General features: G+C 54.4%; 1 protein-coding gene across 1 annotated transcript in view; it reads right to left on the bottom strand.

Moving 5' to 3' along the window:
• Positions 1-10,960: 10,960 nt before the first annotated feature.
• Tecta (tectorin alpha) overlaps positions 10,961-16,688 on the bottom strand; it is a 67,333-nt gene continuing 61,605 nt past the window's right edge. The window contains 4 exon segments of the mRNA XM_048344012.1: positions 10,961-11,061; positions 11,517-11,633; positions 12,162-12,249; positions 14,027-14,189. Coding sequence (XP_048199969.1) covers positions 10,961-11,061; positions 11,517-11,633; positions 12,162-12,249; positions 14,027-14,189 — 469 coding nt within the window.

Raw genomic sequence — 16,688 nt, 5'->3', positions numbered from 1 at the left:
CAATCCTCAGATCTCAGCCTCCTGAGTAGCTAGGATTACAGGTGTGAGTCACCAGTACCTGGCTTTTTGGTTTTTATTTTTGGTGTTGTTATTGTGGTGGTGGTGGTGTGTATGTGTATGTGTGTGTGTGTGTGTGTGTGTGTGTATGTGTGTGTCTGTGTGTATGTGCCAGTACTAGGGCTTGAACTTGGGGCCTGGGCTCTGTCCCTTAGCTTTTTCACTCAAGGCTGGCCACTCTACCACTTGAGCCACAGCTCTAGTCCCAGCCTTTTGGTGGTGAGAGTCTCATAGACTTTTCTGCCCAGGCTGACTTTGAACCATGATATCCAGATCTCAGCCTCCTGAATAGCTAGGATTATAGGCAAGAGCCACCAGTACCCAGCTTAGTTCTTGTGTTTTTCATGCTAATTGGGAACAGCATTTCATCTTCTTTTTCCACCTGCTGATAACACTCAGCACAAAGATCTAAGTGCATTAATAATGAATCTGAAATGACTGTGTTTACATAACTTTTAATAAATGAAATCTGCTCATTTTCTCTTCATTAATGTGCTACTGTTTTTAGTAGCTTTTCATTCCTCTTACCTCTTAGGAAAGCCTGCGTGCATGGTGAGTTTCCCTTTTAAATGGCACTTTGGCATTCAGAAACGCCACCAAGCTTTTTGGAAATTATTCCCATAAGAGATTTCTGTAGCAAAGCTTTTGCAGTAAGTAGCTTCGTGTTTTTAAGACGTTAATAACTTCGCTGGTTTTGTCCCTCCTCGTGTTGCAGTTAAAATTAATTGAAAAACAACAATAAAACACTCCTACCCTTCACATGGAAACCAAAGAGGGGCGGGGAATGGCAGCCGAATGAAGCAAATTTGGAAGCAGTGAATGAGATGTCCCTGGGACCAACTGTGCAAAGCAATGGCTTGCTGCAAGAAGAAAAAGATTCTCATACCTTATAAATGATTTATAGTATCAATAAGAAGAATAAAAGCTAGATTAGTTGGCATTCTTATAGATAAAATTCTCTCCCAGCCAATTCTCAGTACATCTACAATAGAGCAACCGTTAGGGATATTGACACAACACAAGATTCGTTGGTTTTGTTTAGTTTTACAGAACTGGGTGGGGGGGTGGAATTCAGGACCTCGTACTTATCAGGCAGCTGATTACCATTGGAGCTGCACTCCCTAGCCCGGGTAACAAAAAGTCTGGATAATTACTAGGGTGAGTGTTTTGGTACATACTTGTAATCCCAGCTACTCAGGAGATGGAGACAGGAAGATTTAGATCCAAGCATGGCCTGGACACTAGTTCAAGACCCTATCTGAGAAATAAATTGAAACCACAAATTGAAAACCAAAGGTCTCGGGCCACGGCCCAGGCGGTAGAGAGCTAGCCCTAGGTTTGATCCTCAGTCCCATAAAACAACACGAAGCTCTGCCGGGCACAGAGCTTCATGTTCAGCGACGGAGATAGCTCATGTTATGTCACAGGCTGAGCAGCCATAAGGATAAGCGGTATTGATATTTTCATCTGTTTGTAGGGGTCATAGGTGCCCGGCAAGGCTTGGTCCCTTTTCTAGGTCTCTCTGGAGTTAACTGTGACTCCGCGCTAACCCTGCGCGAAGCTTCCGAGCAGCACAGACGCCTTCCGGCTTCTCCTGCCTGGCCAGCTGCTCTCATCTCCTGAGCGCGCCTCTTCCTTGCTCATCTCCTTTAAAACGTCATGAGTTTTTGGAAACAAGTTCTTGCCACGTCACCCAAGCTGGGCTTGAACTCCTGATTCTCCTGCCCTGGCCTCCTCAGGGCAGGGATTAGCCGCATACACTACTGGGCCTAGCTTTTAATGTCTACATGTTGATCCTTGGACCTCTTGAGACTGACCTTCTTCTGTTTTCTCTCTAAATTCTGTCCCAAGTTTTAAATGCTCTGTAAACGTAGATGGTCCCTCAGGATGGTTCATGTATATACATGGTCCCTCATATATACACGGTCCCTCAGGATGGTTCTTCACGTATATACACGGTCCCTCAGGATGGTTCTTCACGTATATACACGGTCCCTCAGGATGGTTCTTCACGTATATACACGGTCCCTCAGGATGGTTCACGTATATACACGGTCCCTCAGGATGGTTCATGAATATACACGGTCCCTCAGGATGGTTCTTCACGTATATACATGGTCCCTCAGGATGGTTCACGTATATACACGGTCCCTCAGGATGGTTCCTCATGTATATACACGGTCCCTCAGGATGGTTCTTCACGTATATACACGGTCCCTCAGGATGGTTCATGTATATACACGGTCCCTCAGGATGGTTCCTCACGTATATACACGGTCCCTCAGGATGGTTCATGTATATACACGGTCCCTCAGGATGGTTCATGTATATACACGGTCCCTCAGGATGGTTCCTCATGTATATACACGGTCCCTCTGGATGGTTCCTCACGTATATACACGGTCCCTCAGGATGGTTCATGTATATACACGGTCCCTCAGGATGGTTCACGCATATACACGGTCCCTCAGGATGGTTCCTCACGTATATACACGGTCCCTCTGGATGGTTCCTCACGTATATACACGGTCCCTCAGGATGGTTCATGTATATACACGGTCCCTCAGGATGGTTCACGCATATACACGGTCCCTCAGGATGGTTCCTCATGAATATACATGGTCCCTCAGGATGGTTCACGTATATACACAGTCCCTCAGGATGGTTCACGTATATACACGGTCCCTCAGGATGGTTCACGTATATACACAGTCCCTCAGGATGGTTCACGTATATACACGGTCCCTCAGGATGGTTCATGTATATACACGGTCCCTCAGGATGGTTCCTCATGAATATACACGGTCCCTCAGGATGGTTCATGTATATACACGGTCCCTCAGGATGGTTCATGTATATACACGGTCCCTCAGGATGGTTCCTCACGTATATACACGGTCCCTCAGGATGGTTCACGTATATACACGGTCCCTCAGGATGGTTCATGTATATACACAGTCCCTCAGGATGGTTCACGTATATACACGGTCCCTCAGGATGGTTCCTCACGTATATACACGGTCCCTCTGGATGGTTCACGTATATACACGGTCCCTCAGGATGGTTCATGTATATACACGGTCCCTCAGGATGGTTCACGTATATACACGGTCCCTCAGGATGGTTCCTCATGTATATACACGGTCCCTCAGGATGGTTCACGTATATACACGGTCCCTCAGGATGGTTCCTCACTGTCCCAGGCAGCCCACTGGGCTCCCCCCTGCCAGGCTGGCTCACCAAACGCAGCCCTTGATCTTCCTCCCTGACCCGATTCCCACACCCCCGATGAGGTCAACGAGGGCACCCGCACACATGGAAGGCCCTCTGCATTTTTGCCTTCCCTCTTTCTTAAATCGCTAGAGACGACCAAGCCTAGGGCTTTTTCCTCCGCAACAGAGCTCGTGGCCCGACTTCTTTGTCCATGTCCTGTGTGCTGGGGCTGAGGCTGGCAGAGCCGCCCTCGGAATCCGCTGGAGACGGTTCCAGAACCCCGCACACACCAAGCTCTGTGGGTGCTCCAGCCCCCCGCCTCCCTCCGCCCTCCTCCCTTGCCCTGAGCAGCTCCCTCCGCCCCACGCTCTGCCTCAGCCCGCTGGGCTGCAGAACCCAGCGGACCCAGCGACCACAGGCCGGAGCCCACAGCGGGCTCCAACGCCGCCCTGCCCAAGGAGTCCACGCCTGCCGGCCATGGCCAGACAGGGCTGCAGCCCAGGCTGGAGACCAGGTGCCATCCTTGGAATGGGTGTCTGGCTCAAGAGGACACACTTCCCACCAAAGCATCACCTTCTCTTATTAAGAGGAATGGGCGGGGCTGGGAATATGGCCTAGTGGTAGAGTGCTCGCCTTGTATACATGAAGCCCTGGGTTCGATTCCCCAGCACCACATATACAGAAAACGGCCAGAAGCGGCGCTGTGGCTCAAGTGGCAGAGTGCTAGCCTTGAGCAAAAAGAAGCCAGGGACAGTGCTCGGGCCCTGAGTCCAAGGCTCAGGACCTGCATAAAAACAAAACAAAACAAAGAGGAATAGGCGAGCACATTTATATGCTTTGTAAACTGCCTTCAAAGAGAAGTTTGACTTAGCTCATTGGCTCTCCCTAAACATCAAGTAAAAAGGTAAACACGTTGCTCTGGAGTGCTAAGAACTGCCTTGGGGTTTGTTTGCTTGCTTGCTGTGGAGGGACTTTGTTAGGTGGTATTTGCCATGCACTGTGCTTCAGGTGGTTTACTGCAAGTCTTGGGCCCTGTATTTCTTTGAGGTTAGCTGCCAGGACTGTATTCCTTTCACAAAAACAATACATGTTTACACGGAGGAGAACAGCTTAGAGCTAAATACTGGAGAATTTAGCACTCATCAGAATGGGTTCCTTGCAACTCACCTTGATCCTTATAATCTCCCTCCCTCCTTTGCTTTGTCTTTGTCTCTGGTTCTGGTGTGTGTGTGTGTGTGTGTGTGTGTGTGTGTGTGTGTGTGTGTGTGTGTGTTTCTATCTCTGTTTCTCTCTGGCTCTGGTTCTGGCTCTTTCTCTCTATATACATATATACAACACAAGCACGCACATACACACCTGTATAGACATTTTAGAAAGGTACCCTCCCTGTACAACTGGACTCTGGGTAAGGAGAATGGTCAAGTTTGACAACATCTCCGAGGGGGAAATGCCTTACATTTCGTATCACCTCTAATGTTCATTTACGCACTGTTCAGGATGAGCTATTTCATTTCTTCCATTTACGAAGTCTTGTGTTCATTCCAAGGCAATTGTATCAAAACGTCTTTTTCTTTCCTTTAGATTAGTTTAGCCTCTACCGGCAATTGTTTTGTTAGATTCGAGTGTCTTCCTAGGGGAAATCCTGTCTTTGAATTTCGTCTCTTGGCTCTGGGTTCCAGTAGGTTTCTGCTCATCAAATGAACTCTGAGGGAGTCCATGTCTTACAGCATTTCCAGAGACCAGAGCACTGCGCCGCTTTCTCCACTGCTCAGGAGCTGCCCTTCCTTTGCCAGACATTTCTAGAAGAGGTAAGTCTTCTGGGCACCTGGTTGTCCTCACTCAAGGTCATGCGAGAAGGGGGTCCTGGGGGGAGGGGTACAGGGGAAGGGGTACAGGGGGAGGGGTGCTGGGGGAGGGGGGGTGCTGGGGGGGTGCTGGGAGGTGCTGGGCTCATTCCTGGTCCTCCCTCCCCCCCCCCCCCCCCGCGCTTCGCCACGTGTTCCAATGACAATTCCTTGTTCTGCCTGCACAGATCTACAAGGCTCCGATACCCTCATTTTTCCCAACCCATGTCCATTTATATATATTTTTTCTGCTGATAAGGAAAAACGCCACATAGAACTGGAATCTATTACATGGGGCTTGGTGAGATGTCTTGCGTTTTCCACGTGTTTTTACAAGTAATGTGAGAGGCTCGGGCTGCTGCGGGCACTGGTTCACGATGTTCTTCCAGGGGTGGCATCAGAAAGCCCCCCCCCCCCCCGTGGGCGCGGCCCCGAGCTCAGCCGCGCAGCCCTAGCTCCTGGGAGGCCGCGGGGAGACGCATCCCAGCTCGACAGTCGCGGCACACACACAAGAAAGACCCCATCTCAACTGAGATCTGAGCGCGGGACCGTGTGTGTTCCTGACACCGTCCCAGGTATGGACGCTCCCGCCGTGTGCCCAGACAGAAAGCAACACTCTGCCTCAGAGATAACGTGGAGAAGCGGACTGGGAGCGTGGCTCAGAAGACAGCGCCCGCCCAGCGAGTGTGGCCATGGAAGCACGCAAACACACGAAGCAGCACCCAGCTCTCAGGGAGACCCGACGTGGGGGGCGGGGTGGAGGGGACCCCATTGTTTTGGTTGCTACTCAGTTCCAAACCAGCGAAAGTTTGTAACAGACTCTTATCTCCAATGCACCAGCAAAACGCCAGAGGTGGAACTGTGGCTCAAGTGGTAGAGTGCTGGCCTCGAACAAACAATGAGCTCAGGGAGGGCGCCCTGGCCCCGAGTTCCGGCTCCGGTGCGGGTGTGCGCGGGCCCTGCATGAGAACATGCTAGCCCGTGGAGCACGGAGGACCCGTGGGAGCCGCCAGCAGCCCCCCCCCAGCAGCTGCGAGCCCCGAATTCAGGTTCCCAGCCGTTCCGCTCTCCTCTCTTAGAGGTTCGGGGGGGGGGGGGGGGCCTCCGGAACCTGGGGCTGCAAAAGCTGGGTTCCGCGTGACTCGGAGCTCTTCTTCTCGTCCACGCTGTGGTGGTCTCGCGTGGCACCCAGGAGTGCTGGCATGGCAAGCCAAATCGCCCTTCCCCCTCTCCAACGACTCGGCCCATGGGCTTCGGGATCGCGGCTCCCGCCCACGCGGGCTGGCTGCCCCGCTCCGACGCGGATCTGGACGCGTGCCCACGCGGGACTCCCGCTTCCCACACACCCGGGGGCTCACGCAAACCCTGTCGCACGGACGCGTGCCCACGCGGGACTCCCGCTTCCCACACACCCGGGGGCTCACGCAAACCCTGTCGCACGGCCAGCATGGCTGCAGAATTCAGAATGCACCAAGAACCACGCCTCTGGTCTGCCTCAGGCTGACACCTGACGATCTTACACACAATGGCGACTCCACTCTCACAGCCGCCGCGTAGTCTTTCCAGAACCCTACGAACTCCAGGGAGATCCAAAGCAAAGTCTTGAGCTAATGAAACCCATCGCCTCCTTCAGCAAAATCAGATATTTTCCCAGGGAAGGCAGGGTAACATCAATGGCTTTTTTTGTGCTGTAATTTTACAAAGATACTTAAAAGGGGAGAAAAAGAATGAATAGGCTCATGGGTTCTTTGTTTTTAAAAGGCTATTCGTTGTCCCCATATTATTGTTATTAGAAATTGAGAATTATTGGCTAACCCCACATGCAAAGGCATGTATATAGGAATGCATTTGTGTTTTTCTTTGGTGTTTAATGCTTCATGCCAAATGTGATCTAATCTCCAGCTGGTCACACCTCTCACCGTTCTGCATGATCCAAAAATAAGGTAAGACTGTTGGAATGGAAGATGTTACATTAGCGTAACGTATTGTTGTTTCATCGAATGGGAGAATATCTTACTTTCAAAAATAGTTCACTGCTCAAAGTCGGTGGTTACACCTGTCATCTCAGAAGACTGAGATGTGAGGATCAGGGTTCAAAGCCAGAACACGCAGAAAAGTCCTTGAGACTCTTAAATCCAATGGCCAGCAAGAAGATCAAAACAGACCACGAGCCATGAGCCAAAAAGCTAAGGGACAGCACCCAGGCCCCGAGCTCAAGCCCCAGTACTGGCGTGCGCGCACGCGCGTGTGCACGCACGCACACACACACACACACATCCATTTCACAAAGGGTACTATATGCTATGGAATAAAGCAATTGCTAAGCTAAAGGCTCTATGCAAACAGAAACACACAGCAAAATGTACAGTGAATCTCCTTCCTCCATTTTTTTGTTTTTAGCAAATAGAATTTGATTGCCAGGTTCTTCATGAAGGGACGAGCCTTTTGTATTTTATCTCTGTCCCCTCTGTCCTTCTGCCATGGAGATGTTGTCTTACCGGAGAGCCGTATTTCAGTAAATATAATTAAACCATCACCAACACAGCCTTCCATTAGTCAGAGCCGAGTTATTGCCTGTGCTGGAAAGCACAGGGAAGTATTTTACATTCTGCTGCGGGAGGAGAAAAAGAAGGGGGGGGGGAACACTAAATATTTCATGGGCTTTTCTTGATCAGATTGTTTATTTCCCAGGCTCTTAAAGAGATACTTAATTCTTCTCAGCAGCTATGTTTTTCATCCCATTAAAGAAATAAATATGAAGAGCAAAATTTGCCTAGTCCTAGGCAAAAGCTGGCTCTTTCCTGGAATGAGGCTTACTGTGTGCATAAAAATAAATCTCCTACTGTTCATCATAAAATGTCCTTGGCATTTGATGTGTTTTCCAGAGCTATATTCTGGTGATGCTCTGTACGTAAGGTTGGTGGAGAGGTGGGGGGGGGGGGGGGACCGTGGGTGGCGAGAACCCTAATTTGATTGGTGTGTTTTGATATATATTTGAGTTTTATGCAAGGCTAAAAAAGTGGACACTAGAGGGTGCTCTTTGCTTGTCTTTTCCCCCTTCAGATGTCAGTACACACACACACACACACACGCACATGCACACGCACACGCACACACACGCACGCACGCACACGCACCAAAGAAAAATCCTGGCAGGCTCTGAACAGGGCGAATTGCAATGAAATACAAAGCGCAGACCTACCCTGAGCGCCAGGAGAGAGGTCTCCAGGTTCATGATGGAGTAGCTGCTTAATTAATTCAGAATTAGTAAAGAAGGAAAGCTTTGTTACTCTAGCCCTGCATGGCTGTCATTTTTTGATAATTACTTAATTCCTTGGGTTGAAAGAAATTTTATTAGATTTCAAGCTCTTGCTAAATGTCAACTGGTTCTAAAAATAGAAGCTGAGTCTCTGCTCAACAATTAGTTCTCTTAAGTTTCAGCATTAGGATTTTCGAGTACAGCCCTAACCAGCACTGGTGAAGAAACGAATTACAAATCCCAATCGTCACCCACACCAGCACACGCGCCCCCCCCCCCCCCCCGTGTTTTCTTCGCACACCCTGCAGGTGCCAAGTCAACAGGACTCTCCAGTAACTTCCTCTCCTCATCTTTGCTAGGTACGTGACTCCCTTCTTTTCTTCCCTCCTCCCTACTTGAGGCAAATGGTTTTTATTTTGATTTTGTGAGGACAAGGGAAAGGGAATGCCGTAGGATTGTCTTAATGCATCCTGTCGTACGGTGTCATTTCCTAGCGAAGACGACGCTTGTCTTTGCTGGCTGTGCTCTGGCAGACGCTGTGGGCGGGGCTGGCGTGCGGTGGAGGCGGGGAGGCGAGTTCCGGTCCTGTCGCCAGCCGGGCGCTGGCCGGGGGCGGGGGGGGGGGGGAGAGTGTGCGGCCACCGTGGGCAGAGGCGGGAAGGAGCTGGGTGGCAGCGGGGCAGCCGGCTGGCCGGGAGCGAAGGGCGGCGGGAAGGCCGCGCGTGACCGCGATCTGAAGCCCCTGCTGTTTGACTTAGCAATTCCGAAGGACGGGTGGGGGACTGGACTGGGAGGAGTCGGTACGGACGCCCCGGCCCGCTGCTCCCCGCACGGCTCGTGGACGGGTCATTTACGGGACTTCAGTGAGTAACTGAGACATGACCGGCTTTAACCCGCCGTCTACTATCTGGTTTTCCCGTAGCTTCGACGGCGGCAGGGCTGGCTGCGGCCCTCGCAGGGCGGGGCAGGCAGGAGCTACGGCATCACGGAAACAGAGAACGCGCGGTTGCGTTCGCACGTGGGGATGACGCGTCGAGGCTCAGCGTGACCAGACGGTCTCCCCCCTTCACCCGCCTCGCGCTCCCCACACGCCCCGCCACCCCCGGCTGAAGCCGCCTGGCCGCCCCGGGGGGCGCGGTGCTCACGACGGCCAGGGGCAGCTGGCTCCCCGGCTCGCCCGGTTCGAGGCCGCCAAGCGCTCGGCTGAGCCGGGCACCCCGGAGCCCCAGCGCCTCCCGAGGCTGAGCCGGGCACCCCAGAGCCCCAGCGCCTCCCGAGGCTGAGCCGGGCACCCCCCGGAGCCCCAGCGCCTCCCGAGGCTGAGCCGGGCACCCCGGAGCCCCAGCGCCTCCCGAGGCTGAGCCGGGCACCCCCCCGAGCCCCAGCGCCTCCCGAGGCTGAGCCGGGCACCCCCCGAGCCCCAGCGCCTCCCGAGGCCGAGGCCGGAGGGCGGCCAGGGAAAGCCGGGCGGATCTCAGGGACGCCCGCCTGCAAGGGGGCAGCGAAGAAACACACAGGGGCGTGGGGCTTTCATGATGGGGGGCCAGCCTGGAAGGGGGCGCCCGGGGAGGCCTTGAGATCGAGTCCCAGTACCGGCACTCATACACACACGCACGCACGCATGCACGCACGCGCACACACACACAATGCTAAGCATTTGTGCTCTGTGTTTCACAGGTCCCAGAAAAAAACGCACACCCGCTTTCCATTTGAATCCACGACAGCGTCGCAGGGGGACGCGAGTGTCTTCCCCGTGTCAGCCTCAGCAGAGGCGGCAGCCACAGCTCTAGCTAGCAGGCCCTCCACGTGGCGGCTGACCGCGGTTCATCGGGCTCCACGCCACGCTCGGGGGGGGGGGGGCCGCAGCCGCCCACTTCGCTCACGAAGCCCCTTCTGCCCCGCCCGCGCTCGGGACGGGAACACATGGTGGTGGGTTCGGGCCCTGTCTGCCTGGGCCAGTGGCGGCTGGTTGGGTCTCTGTTCCCATCATACCGTGCGACAGTGTGCAAAGCTCAGCAGAACGCGATGAGAAGACTTGAACACAACGTTTATTGAAAGAGAAAACACATGGGAGAGGGTGTGGTCGATTGGTAATGCGGGAAGGGGGTGCGGCTTGGGTGGGGGGGTGGGGGGAGGGGTCTGCAGGCCGCCCCGGGGTGGGGGGGGGGGACAGGGCAGGGGGGCATGACGGGGGGAGGGGAAGAATCTCGTCATGAACCAGGGAGCAACGTGCGCACCAGAGACCACACTTCCAAAACCCCGGAGCGATCCCTTCGTGGGAGTGGAGTGACCCCTCCAGACACGACTCCACCCCCCACCCCCCCCCCAGGGAACCAGCATTGCCGCCCGGGGCGGGTTCCGGGTGACCCTTCCTTCCTGGCTTTTGGTGGTGCTGAGCAGAGGTTTCTAGCGACAACCGTCTGGGGGCGGGGGGGGGGGGAGGCGTCTCGGGACCTGTGACCGCACTCAGGGACTGGGGGGGGGGGCAGGCGTCTCGGGACCTGTGACCGCACTCAGGGACACGCGCTACGCTACGGGGAGCTGCAGTGGGTCAGTTACAGTACTTTAGATAGCAACCTTGAGTTCGTTAGGAGGTCAGGCCTGACGTGCACACGAAGCGCCATAGTGAAATCTGGGTCACGAGGAGCAGGAGCGTCCCGACCTGAGGTTCCACGGACGAGTTGGAGGCTGTGGACAGAGGGGACACAGCGAGTCTTTCGGTGGGGTGGCGGGGGGCGGGGGGGGGGCGTCCGTCGCGTAGGGCTCAGACATCTCCGCACTCCGCTAGAGACGGGAGGCTTCTTGTCTCCGGATCCCCTCGGCCCCGAGGAAGGCGGCCAGATGCGGAGTGGACCCCGTCCTTAAGGGGGCCCCACCGCCTTCACCACGGAGCCAGGAAAACCAGGCACCAACCCGGGCAAGCACCCCGACGCCAACCGCAGCCCCGCGGCACTCGGCCGCCAGATCTACGGGCCACCTACGGCCTTGACCCGGCGCTGCTTTGTAACGCCCTGCGTCTTTGAGGAGGAAAGGTCGGGGGTCACAAGGTGGGATTGAGGAGCCGTGCTAGCGCTCCCCGGCGGCTTCCCTCCCCCTCCCCTCCCGGGACGGGGCGCCCCCGGGGGCCCCCTCGGCGCCCTGACCTCGGCAGCTCCGGCCGTCCTCCTGGAGAGTCCCGGTCACGCAGCTGCACAGAGGCCCGTCCACCCGACTCGTGCAGATCTGCTCACACCCTCCGTTGTCCTCACACCAGTCCAGCCCTGCACACCGGAAGGAGCGGGTGGGCACGGGAAGGGGCGGGCGGGCACGGGAAGGAGCGGGCGGGCGCGGGAAGGAGCGGGCGGGCGCGGGAAGGAGCGGGCGGGCACGGGAAGGAGCGGGCGGGCGCGGGAAGGAGCGGGCGGGCGCGGGAAGGAGCGGGCGGGCACGGGAAGGAGCGGGCGGGCACGGGAAGGAGCGGGCGGGCACGGGAAGGGGCGGGCGGGCGCGGGAAGGAGCGGGCGGGCACGGGAAGGAGCGGGCGGGCAACCCAGAGGAGCCTTCAGAGAGCAGCAAGGCTCCAAGCAAAGCCCAAGGCGGCTCGGCTTTTAGGCCAATGTAAAGATATCCGGGAGGAAGCTGCCAGTCTGTTGTCCCCCTCCCCTCCCCCCTCCCCTCCCCCCCCATCCCCCGCCCACCCCCAAAGCCACCTCCTCATCCGCCAGCCCCACGTCACCGGAGGAACGGGATTGAGCCTTCCAGGCCCACTGTCTTCATAATTTATAACGTGTTTCCAAGAACATACATACTCTTTCTCCTAATAGGTCCCACTGAAATGATCTGCTCCTTGGGCTCCTTTGTGTAATCCGTGGCAATCCTGGAATTCTGCGGGCAATTCTAAAAGAAAGGGCAACCAGAGGGGGATTTTCACACCACGAATCGGATAACTTATTCCTCACCACATTTCTGCCTCCGGTAGAGGCCGTGACTCTGGCCCGCAACACGATAGCTGCTCAGATTAATTAGAACCCATGCATTCTCGGTCCCTGAGCCCGATGGGACTCTGGGCTTGATGTCAAGTGGAATTAAAGACACTCTCCGCACTGGAATTAGATTCAGAGAGGCTCTCTGCTCGGGAGTGCGGGTTGCCGTGTCTCGTCAGGTGCTAACGTATGCAGTTCCATCTGCAAGCGGATCCGATCCGACCATAATTCACGTTTTGATTCTGCAAGCGTAGGATGAGCCTAAGCTGGGACCTCCAACGCGAGGAGCCAGGCGCTGGGGCGATCAAGTCTTAAGGCTGTCACTGTGTGTGGTGAGAAGACGATGGGTGTGTACCTCGTCTTCATCCTGGCTGCCCCTCCCGAGCCGGGGGGCCCCGGGGAGGTTTAGAGGGACGATGGGAGCACTCGCGTACATTTATAAGGAGTTTGACTTTACACTGGAGTGGAACTCGGCCCCGTGGTCGTTAGATTCGAGTTAGCTGACCCAAGAAAGTAGACCCCGGCATCCACAGGGCTGGCCACAGAGGGAAGGCAGCTGCTTCGCGTCCCGGCCTGCAGGGCTGTGGTGCGGATTCTGGATGGGTTTCCCCCATAATGCCACCCAACCTTCCCCTTCCCACAAACCAGAATTCACATTCTCATCGCATTAAGAACATTCACTTCGGGCTGGGAACGTGGCCTAGTGGCAAGAGTGATTGCCTCGTATACAAGAGGCCCTGGGTTCAATTCCCCAGCACCACATATACAGAAAACGGCCAGAAGTGGCGCTGTGGCTCAAGTGGCAGAGTGCTAGCCTTGAGCAAAAAAGGAAGCCAGGGACAGTGCTCAGGCCCTGAGTTCAAGGACCAGGACTGGCCAAAAAGAACAAACAAACAGAAAACCAAAAAAAATTCACTTCCCTTTTCCACAAATCTCGCCTGCATCAAGAGCATTCACTTTTGCCTTGCTCTTTGGCCACCGTTGACTTTTTTGGGGCAGGGGAAGGAGGAGGAGAGACCAATTTTCACAAGATTAAAGTCAAGGAGACACTCAGCAGATCTCGGAATGACTTAGACACAGGGACACGAACGCAGTAGCGACCGGGAGCCGGGAGCTACTCGACTGTGGGGTGCATGTGGAGACGCCTCACGTTCTTATGTTTGAAATGTCTTTTGATTTTTTTTTTGTTACTTATATTGTTTTCAGTAGCTGCACTGGGTGAAAACCATGTGTGGTAAACTGTCAGGACTCGCTGCACACTCCTGGAGACTGCGATTGTGGTTTCCAACCGGGCCGGTTGGGTCGCCCAGGGGTTATCTGGCAATGTTTGGGAGATTTGGGGGTGCTAAAACTGGAGGGAGGAGGTGACGTAGGCCGGGATGTGAGCTTCTTAGAGGGTAGCAGGCCAATCTTCCACAACAAAAGATACTTATTCTCAAATGGCAGTCGCTTAACGTGAAGGCGCCCTGGTCCGGCGTTAGGGCAAGAGACGTCCGGCGTAGCAACTGGCCCGCGGACCCGCTGACAGGTCAGCAGCAGAGGAGTAAGCGGACCCCGCCCCGCCCTGGGCTCTCCCACGGAGGGTGACCGCCCGCTGCTGGCGCCCACCCACCGGCACCGCGCCGGGAGCACCGCGCCGGGAGCACCGCCAGCGGTGCAGAAGGATCTGAGCCTTCCGCGTGGACACTTACAATTTTACAGGAGTATTTTTCCGAGTCACAGAGCGACACGGCGCAGTGGAGATGAACCTCGTCGTAGTCCCCGATGAACTTAAAGACGGTGACGTGAAAGCGACAGGTGAGGGACACCCCGTTCTCCTCGATGCCGATGGTGTTATCTTTAATGTTCTGACACCTGTTCGGAAAAGGAACGAGGGCGCTGCCTCACCACTGCGCCCCTTAGCGGCTGCTCGTCTTCCCGTTGCCTTTCACATGTCCCTGTTGCACGCAGAACCGCGCTCGACAGGGAAGACGACTGCAGGCTAACGTGACCCCTGGGGCCCCCTCATTTCCATCGTTTGTTCCCAACCGCTGAGTGCTCCCGTGAGCAAGTACCTGCAACGACTCACTGAGGCAGGGACCGCGCCCCCTTTCCCCTCACTCCAAGAGCTCCGCCGACGCCCCTCACGAGGCTGGGGCCTTACAGATAACAACTTAGCAGACGCAGGACCAGGCTTCCCTTCCTCTGTACTTTCCGCAGTTAATTATCGGTGTTGGCAGGGGCCCCAGATTCAAGCCCTATGGGAGCTCTTCCCACGCACTGAAGTTGGAGGCAGGGAGAGGGTGGCAGAGCTGGAGGAAGGAACTCAAGGAGGAGGAGCTGGGGAATTGTTTTGGAGACTCTGACTGCCTCTTTCTCAGTTCTCTTTCTTCTGGCGGTATGGAACCCAGATCCAGTCCCCGCCAAGACACCCTCCAGGCGGAGCGATTATGCTTCAGCTACTTAAAGGTTCCCTTCAGGCACGGCAACATCTTACACTCCAGTGTCTTCAAGTAATGTTCTTCCCAGTGGATGGTCTTTCTGCTCTTCTTCCCAAGCATGCCCTGGCCCCTTCTGCAACCCCCCTCTAGGCCATCAACTCTTGCATGAATATCCCAGATCAGGCTTCGCCTGGATTTCCTAACAGCAGCCTGATGAGCATCTTACGTGCCAGAATCAAGTCACAACCTGCACTGGAGGTCCAATAATATCGGGGATGTGGCTGGAGATCTCGGCTGGCTGGCTGGCTAGATGAGTGAATGCATGCACTCTGCTGATGGATGGATGGATGGATGGAAGGATGGATGGATGGGTGGGTGGGTGGATGGGTGGATGAGTGGATGCACTCTGCTGATGGACGGATAGAAGGATGGATGGATGGATGGATGGATGGAAGGATGGAAGGATGGATGGATGGATGGGTGAGTGAGTGCACTCTGCTGATGGATAGAAGGATGGATGGATGGATGGGTGAATGTATGCACTCTGCTGATAGATGGATGATGCATGCATGCACTCTGCTGATGGATGGATGGATGGGTGGATGAGTGAATGCACTCTGCTGATGGATGGATGGGTAGATGGATGGATGGATGGGTGAATGCATGCACTCTGCTGATGGATGGATGGATGGATGGATGAGTGAATGTATGCACTCTGCGGATGGATGGATGGATGAGTGAATGCACTCTGCTGATGGATGGATGGATGGATGGATGGATGGATGGATGGGTGGGTGAATGCATGCACTCTGCGGATGGATGGATGGGTGGGTGAATGCATGCACTCTGCTGATGGATGGATGGATGGATGGATGGATGGATGAGTGAATGCACTCTGCTGATGGATGGATGGATGGATGGATGGATGGATGGATGAGTGAATGTATGCACTCTGCGGATGGATGGATGGGTGGGTGAATGCATGCACTCTGCTGATGGATGGATGGATGGATGGATGGATGGATGGATGGATGGATGAGTGAATGCACTCTGCTGATGGATGGATGGATGGAGGGATAGATGGATGGATGAATGAGTGAATGCATGCACGCTCTGCCATGACTACAGTGGGCCCTCAAGAGCTGAGGGACTCTTGGATCAAGATAAAGGAGCAGGTATGGGGGGAGGGGGAACTGTCTCTTTTTCTTTCTTATGCTTCTTTTCCTCAAACCGAAAGAATTAAATCGCTTAGCAATGAGGAAAATGAGAAACGGAAGTTATCCATCTCCATTCCCATACCTATTAAGTTTTGTAATTAGTCTTCTAGGCAAAATGCAAGTCACCTCTCAAGGCTCTAGTCTCTTTAAATGCTTTGAAAGGAAAACTTAGTAAGCTATACTTTTCCTTGTTTTCATCAACACTATTATTTTGGAAAATCTAGGCTGGTTCAAGGGTTCTAAGACGATAGCTGCTCTCTAATTCTCGGGCAGAACTTTCCTCTTGGAATATCAACTCTTTCCCTGCCTGGCTAGACGTTTAGGAAGCCAGAAAAAGCAGGAGCAGAGCACAGGGGTCTGCAATGCAGGAGTCTGGGCTCCTCATTTGAGATGAGCAAACAAGCCAAGAGCATCTCCTGGCCACTGACAAAGAGCATGCGTGCATTCCTCTGTCCAGGCACCAGAATGCACGAGAGAAGTGGCCAGGGGGTCTATCTCCAAACTTCCAAGCTATACATAGAAACTGGGGCTGCCTCTTCCCAGTGGAGGAGAAACAAACAATCCCCGCCCTCTCCCAGCCCTCCCACCAAATGCTCAAGTGGACCCATTTCCTACTCATTCACGAAGCATTGAGGCTGTTTTCCCATAAGTTCAGAGGCAAAACATAATAACTACATCCTCCAAGAAAGCTTAGAAGGACCGACAGGTTCTAATTC

This window comes from Perognathus longimembris, chromosome 3, assembly GCF_023159225.1.
Source record: "Perognathus longimembris pacificus isolate PPM17 chromosome 3, ASM2315922v1, whole genome shotgun sequence".
Lineage (NCBI taxonomy): Eukaryota > Metazoa > Chordata > Mammalia > Rodentia > Heteromyidae > Perognathus > Perognathus longimembris.
This window is presented reverse-complemented; position numbering and strand designations above follow the sequence as displayed.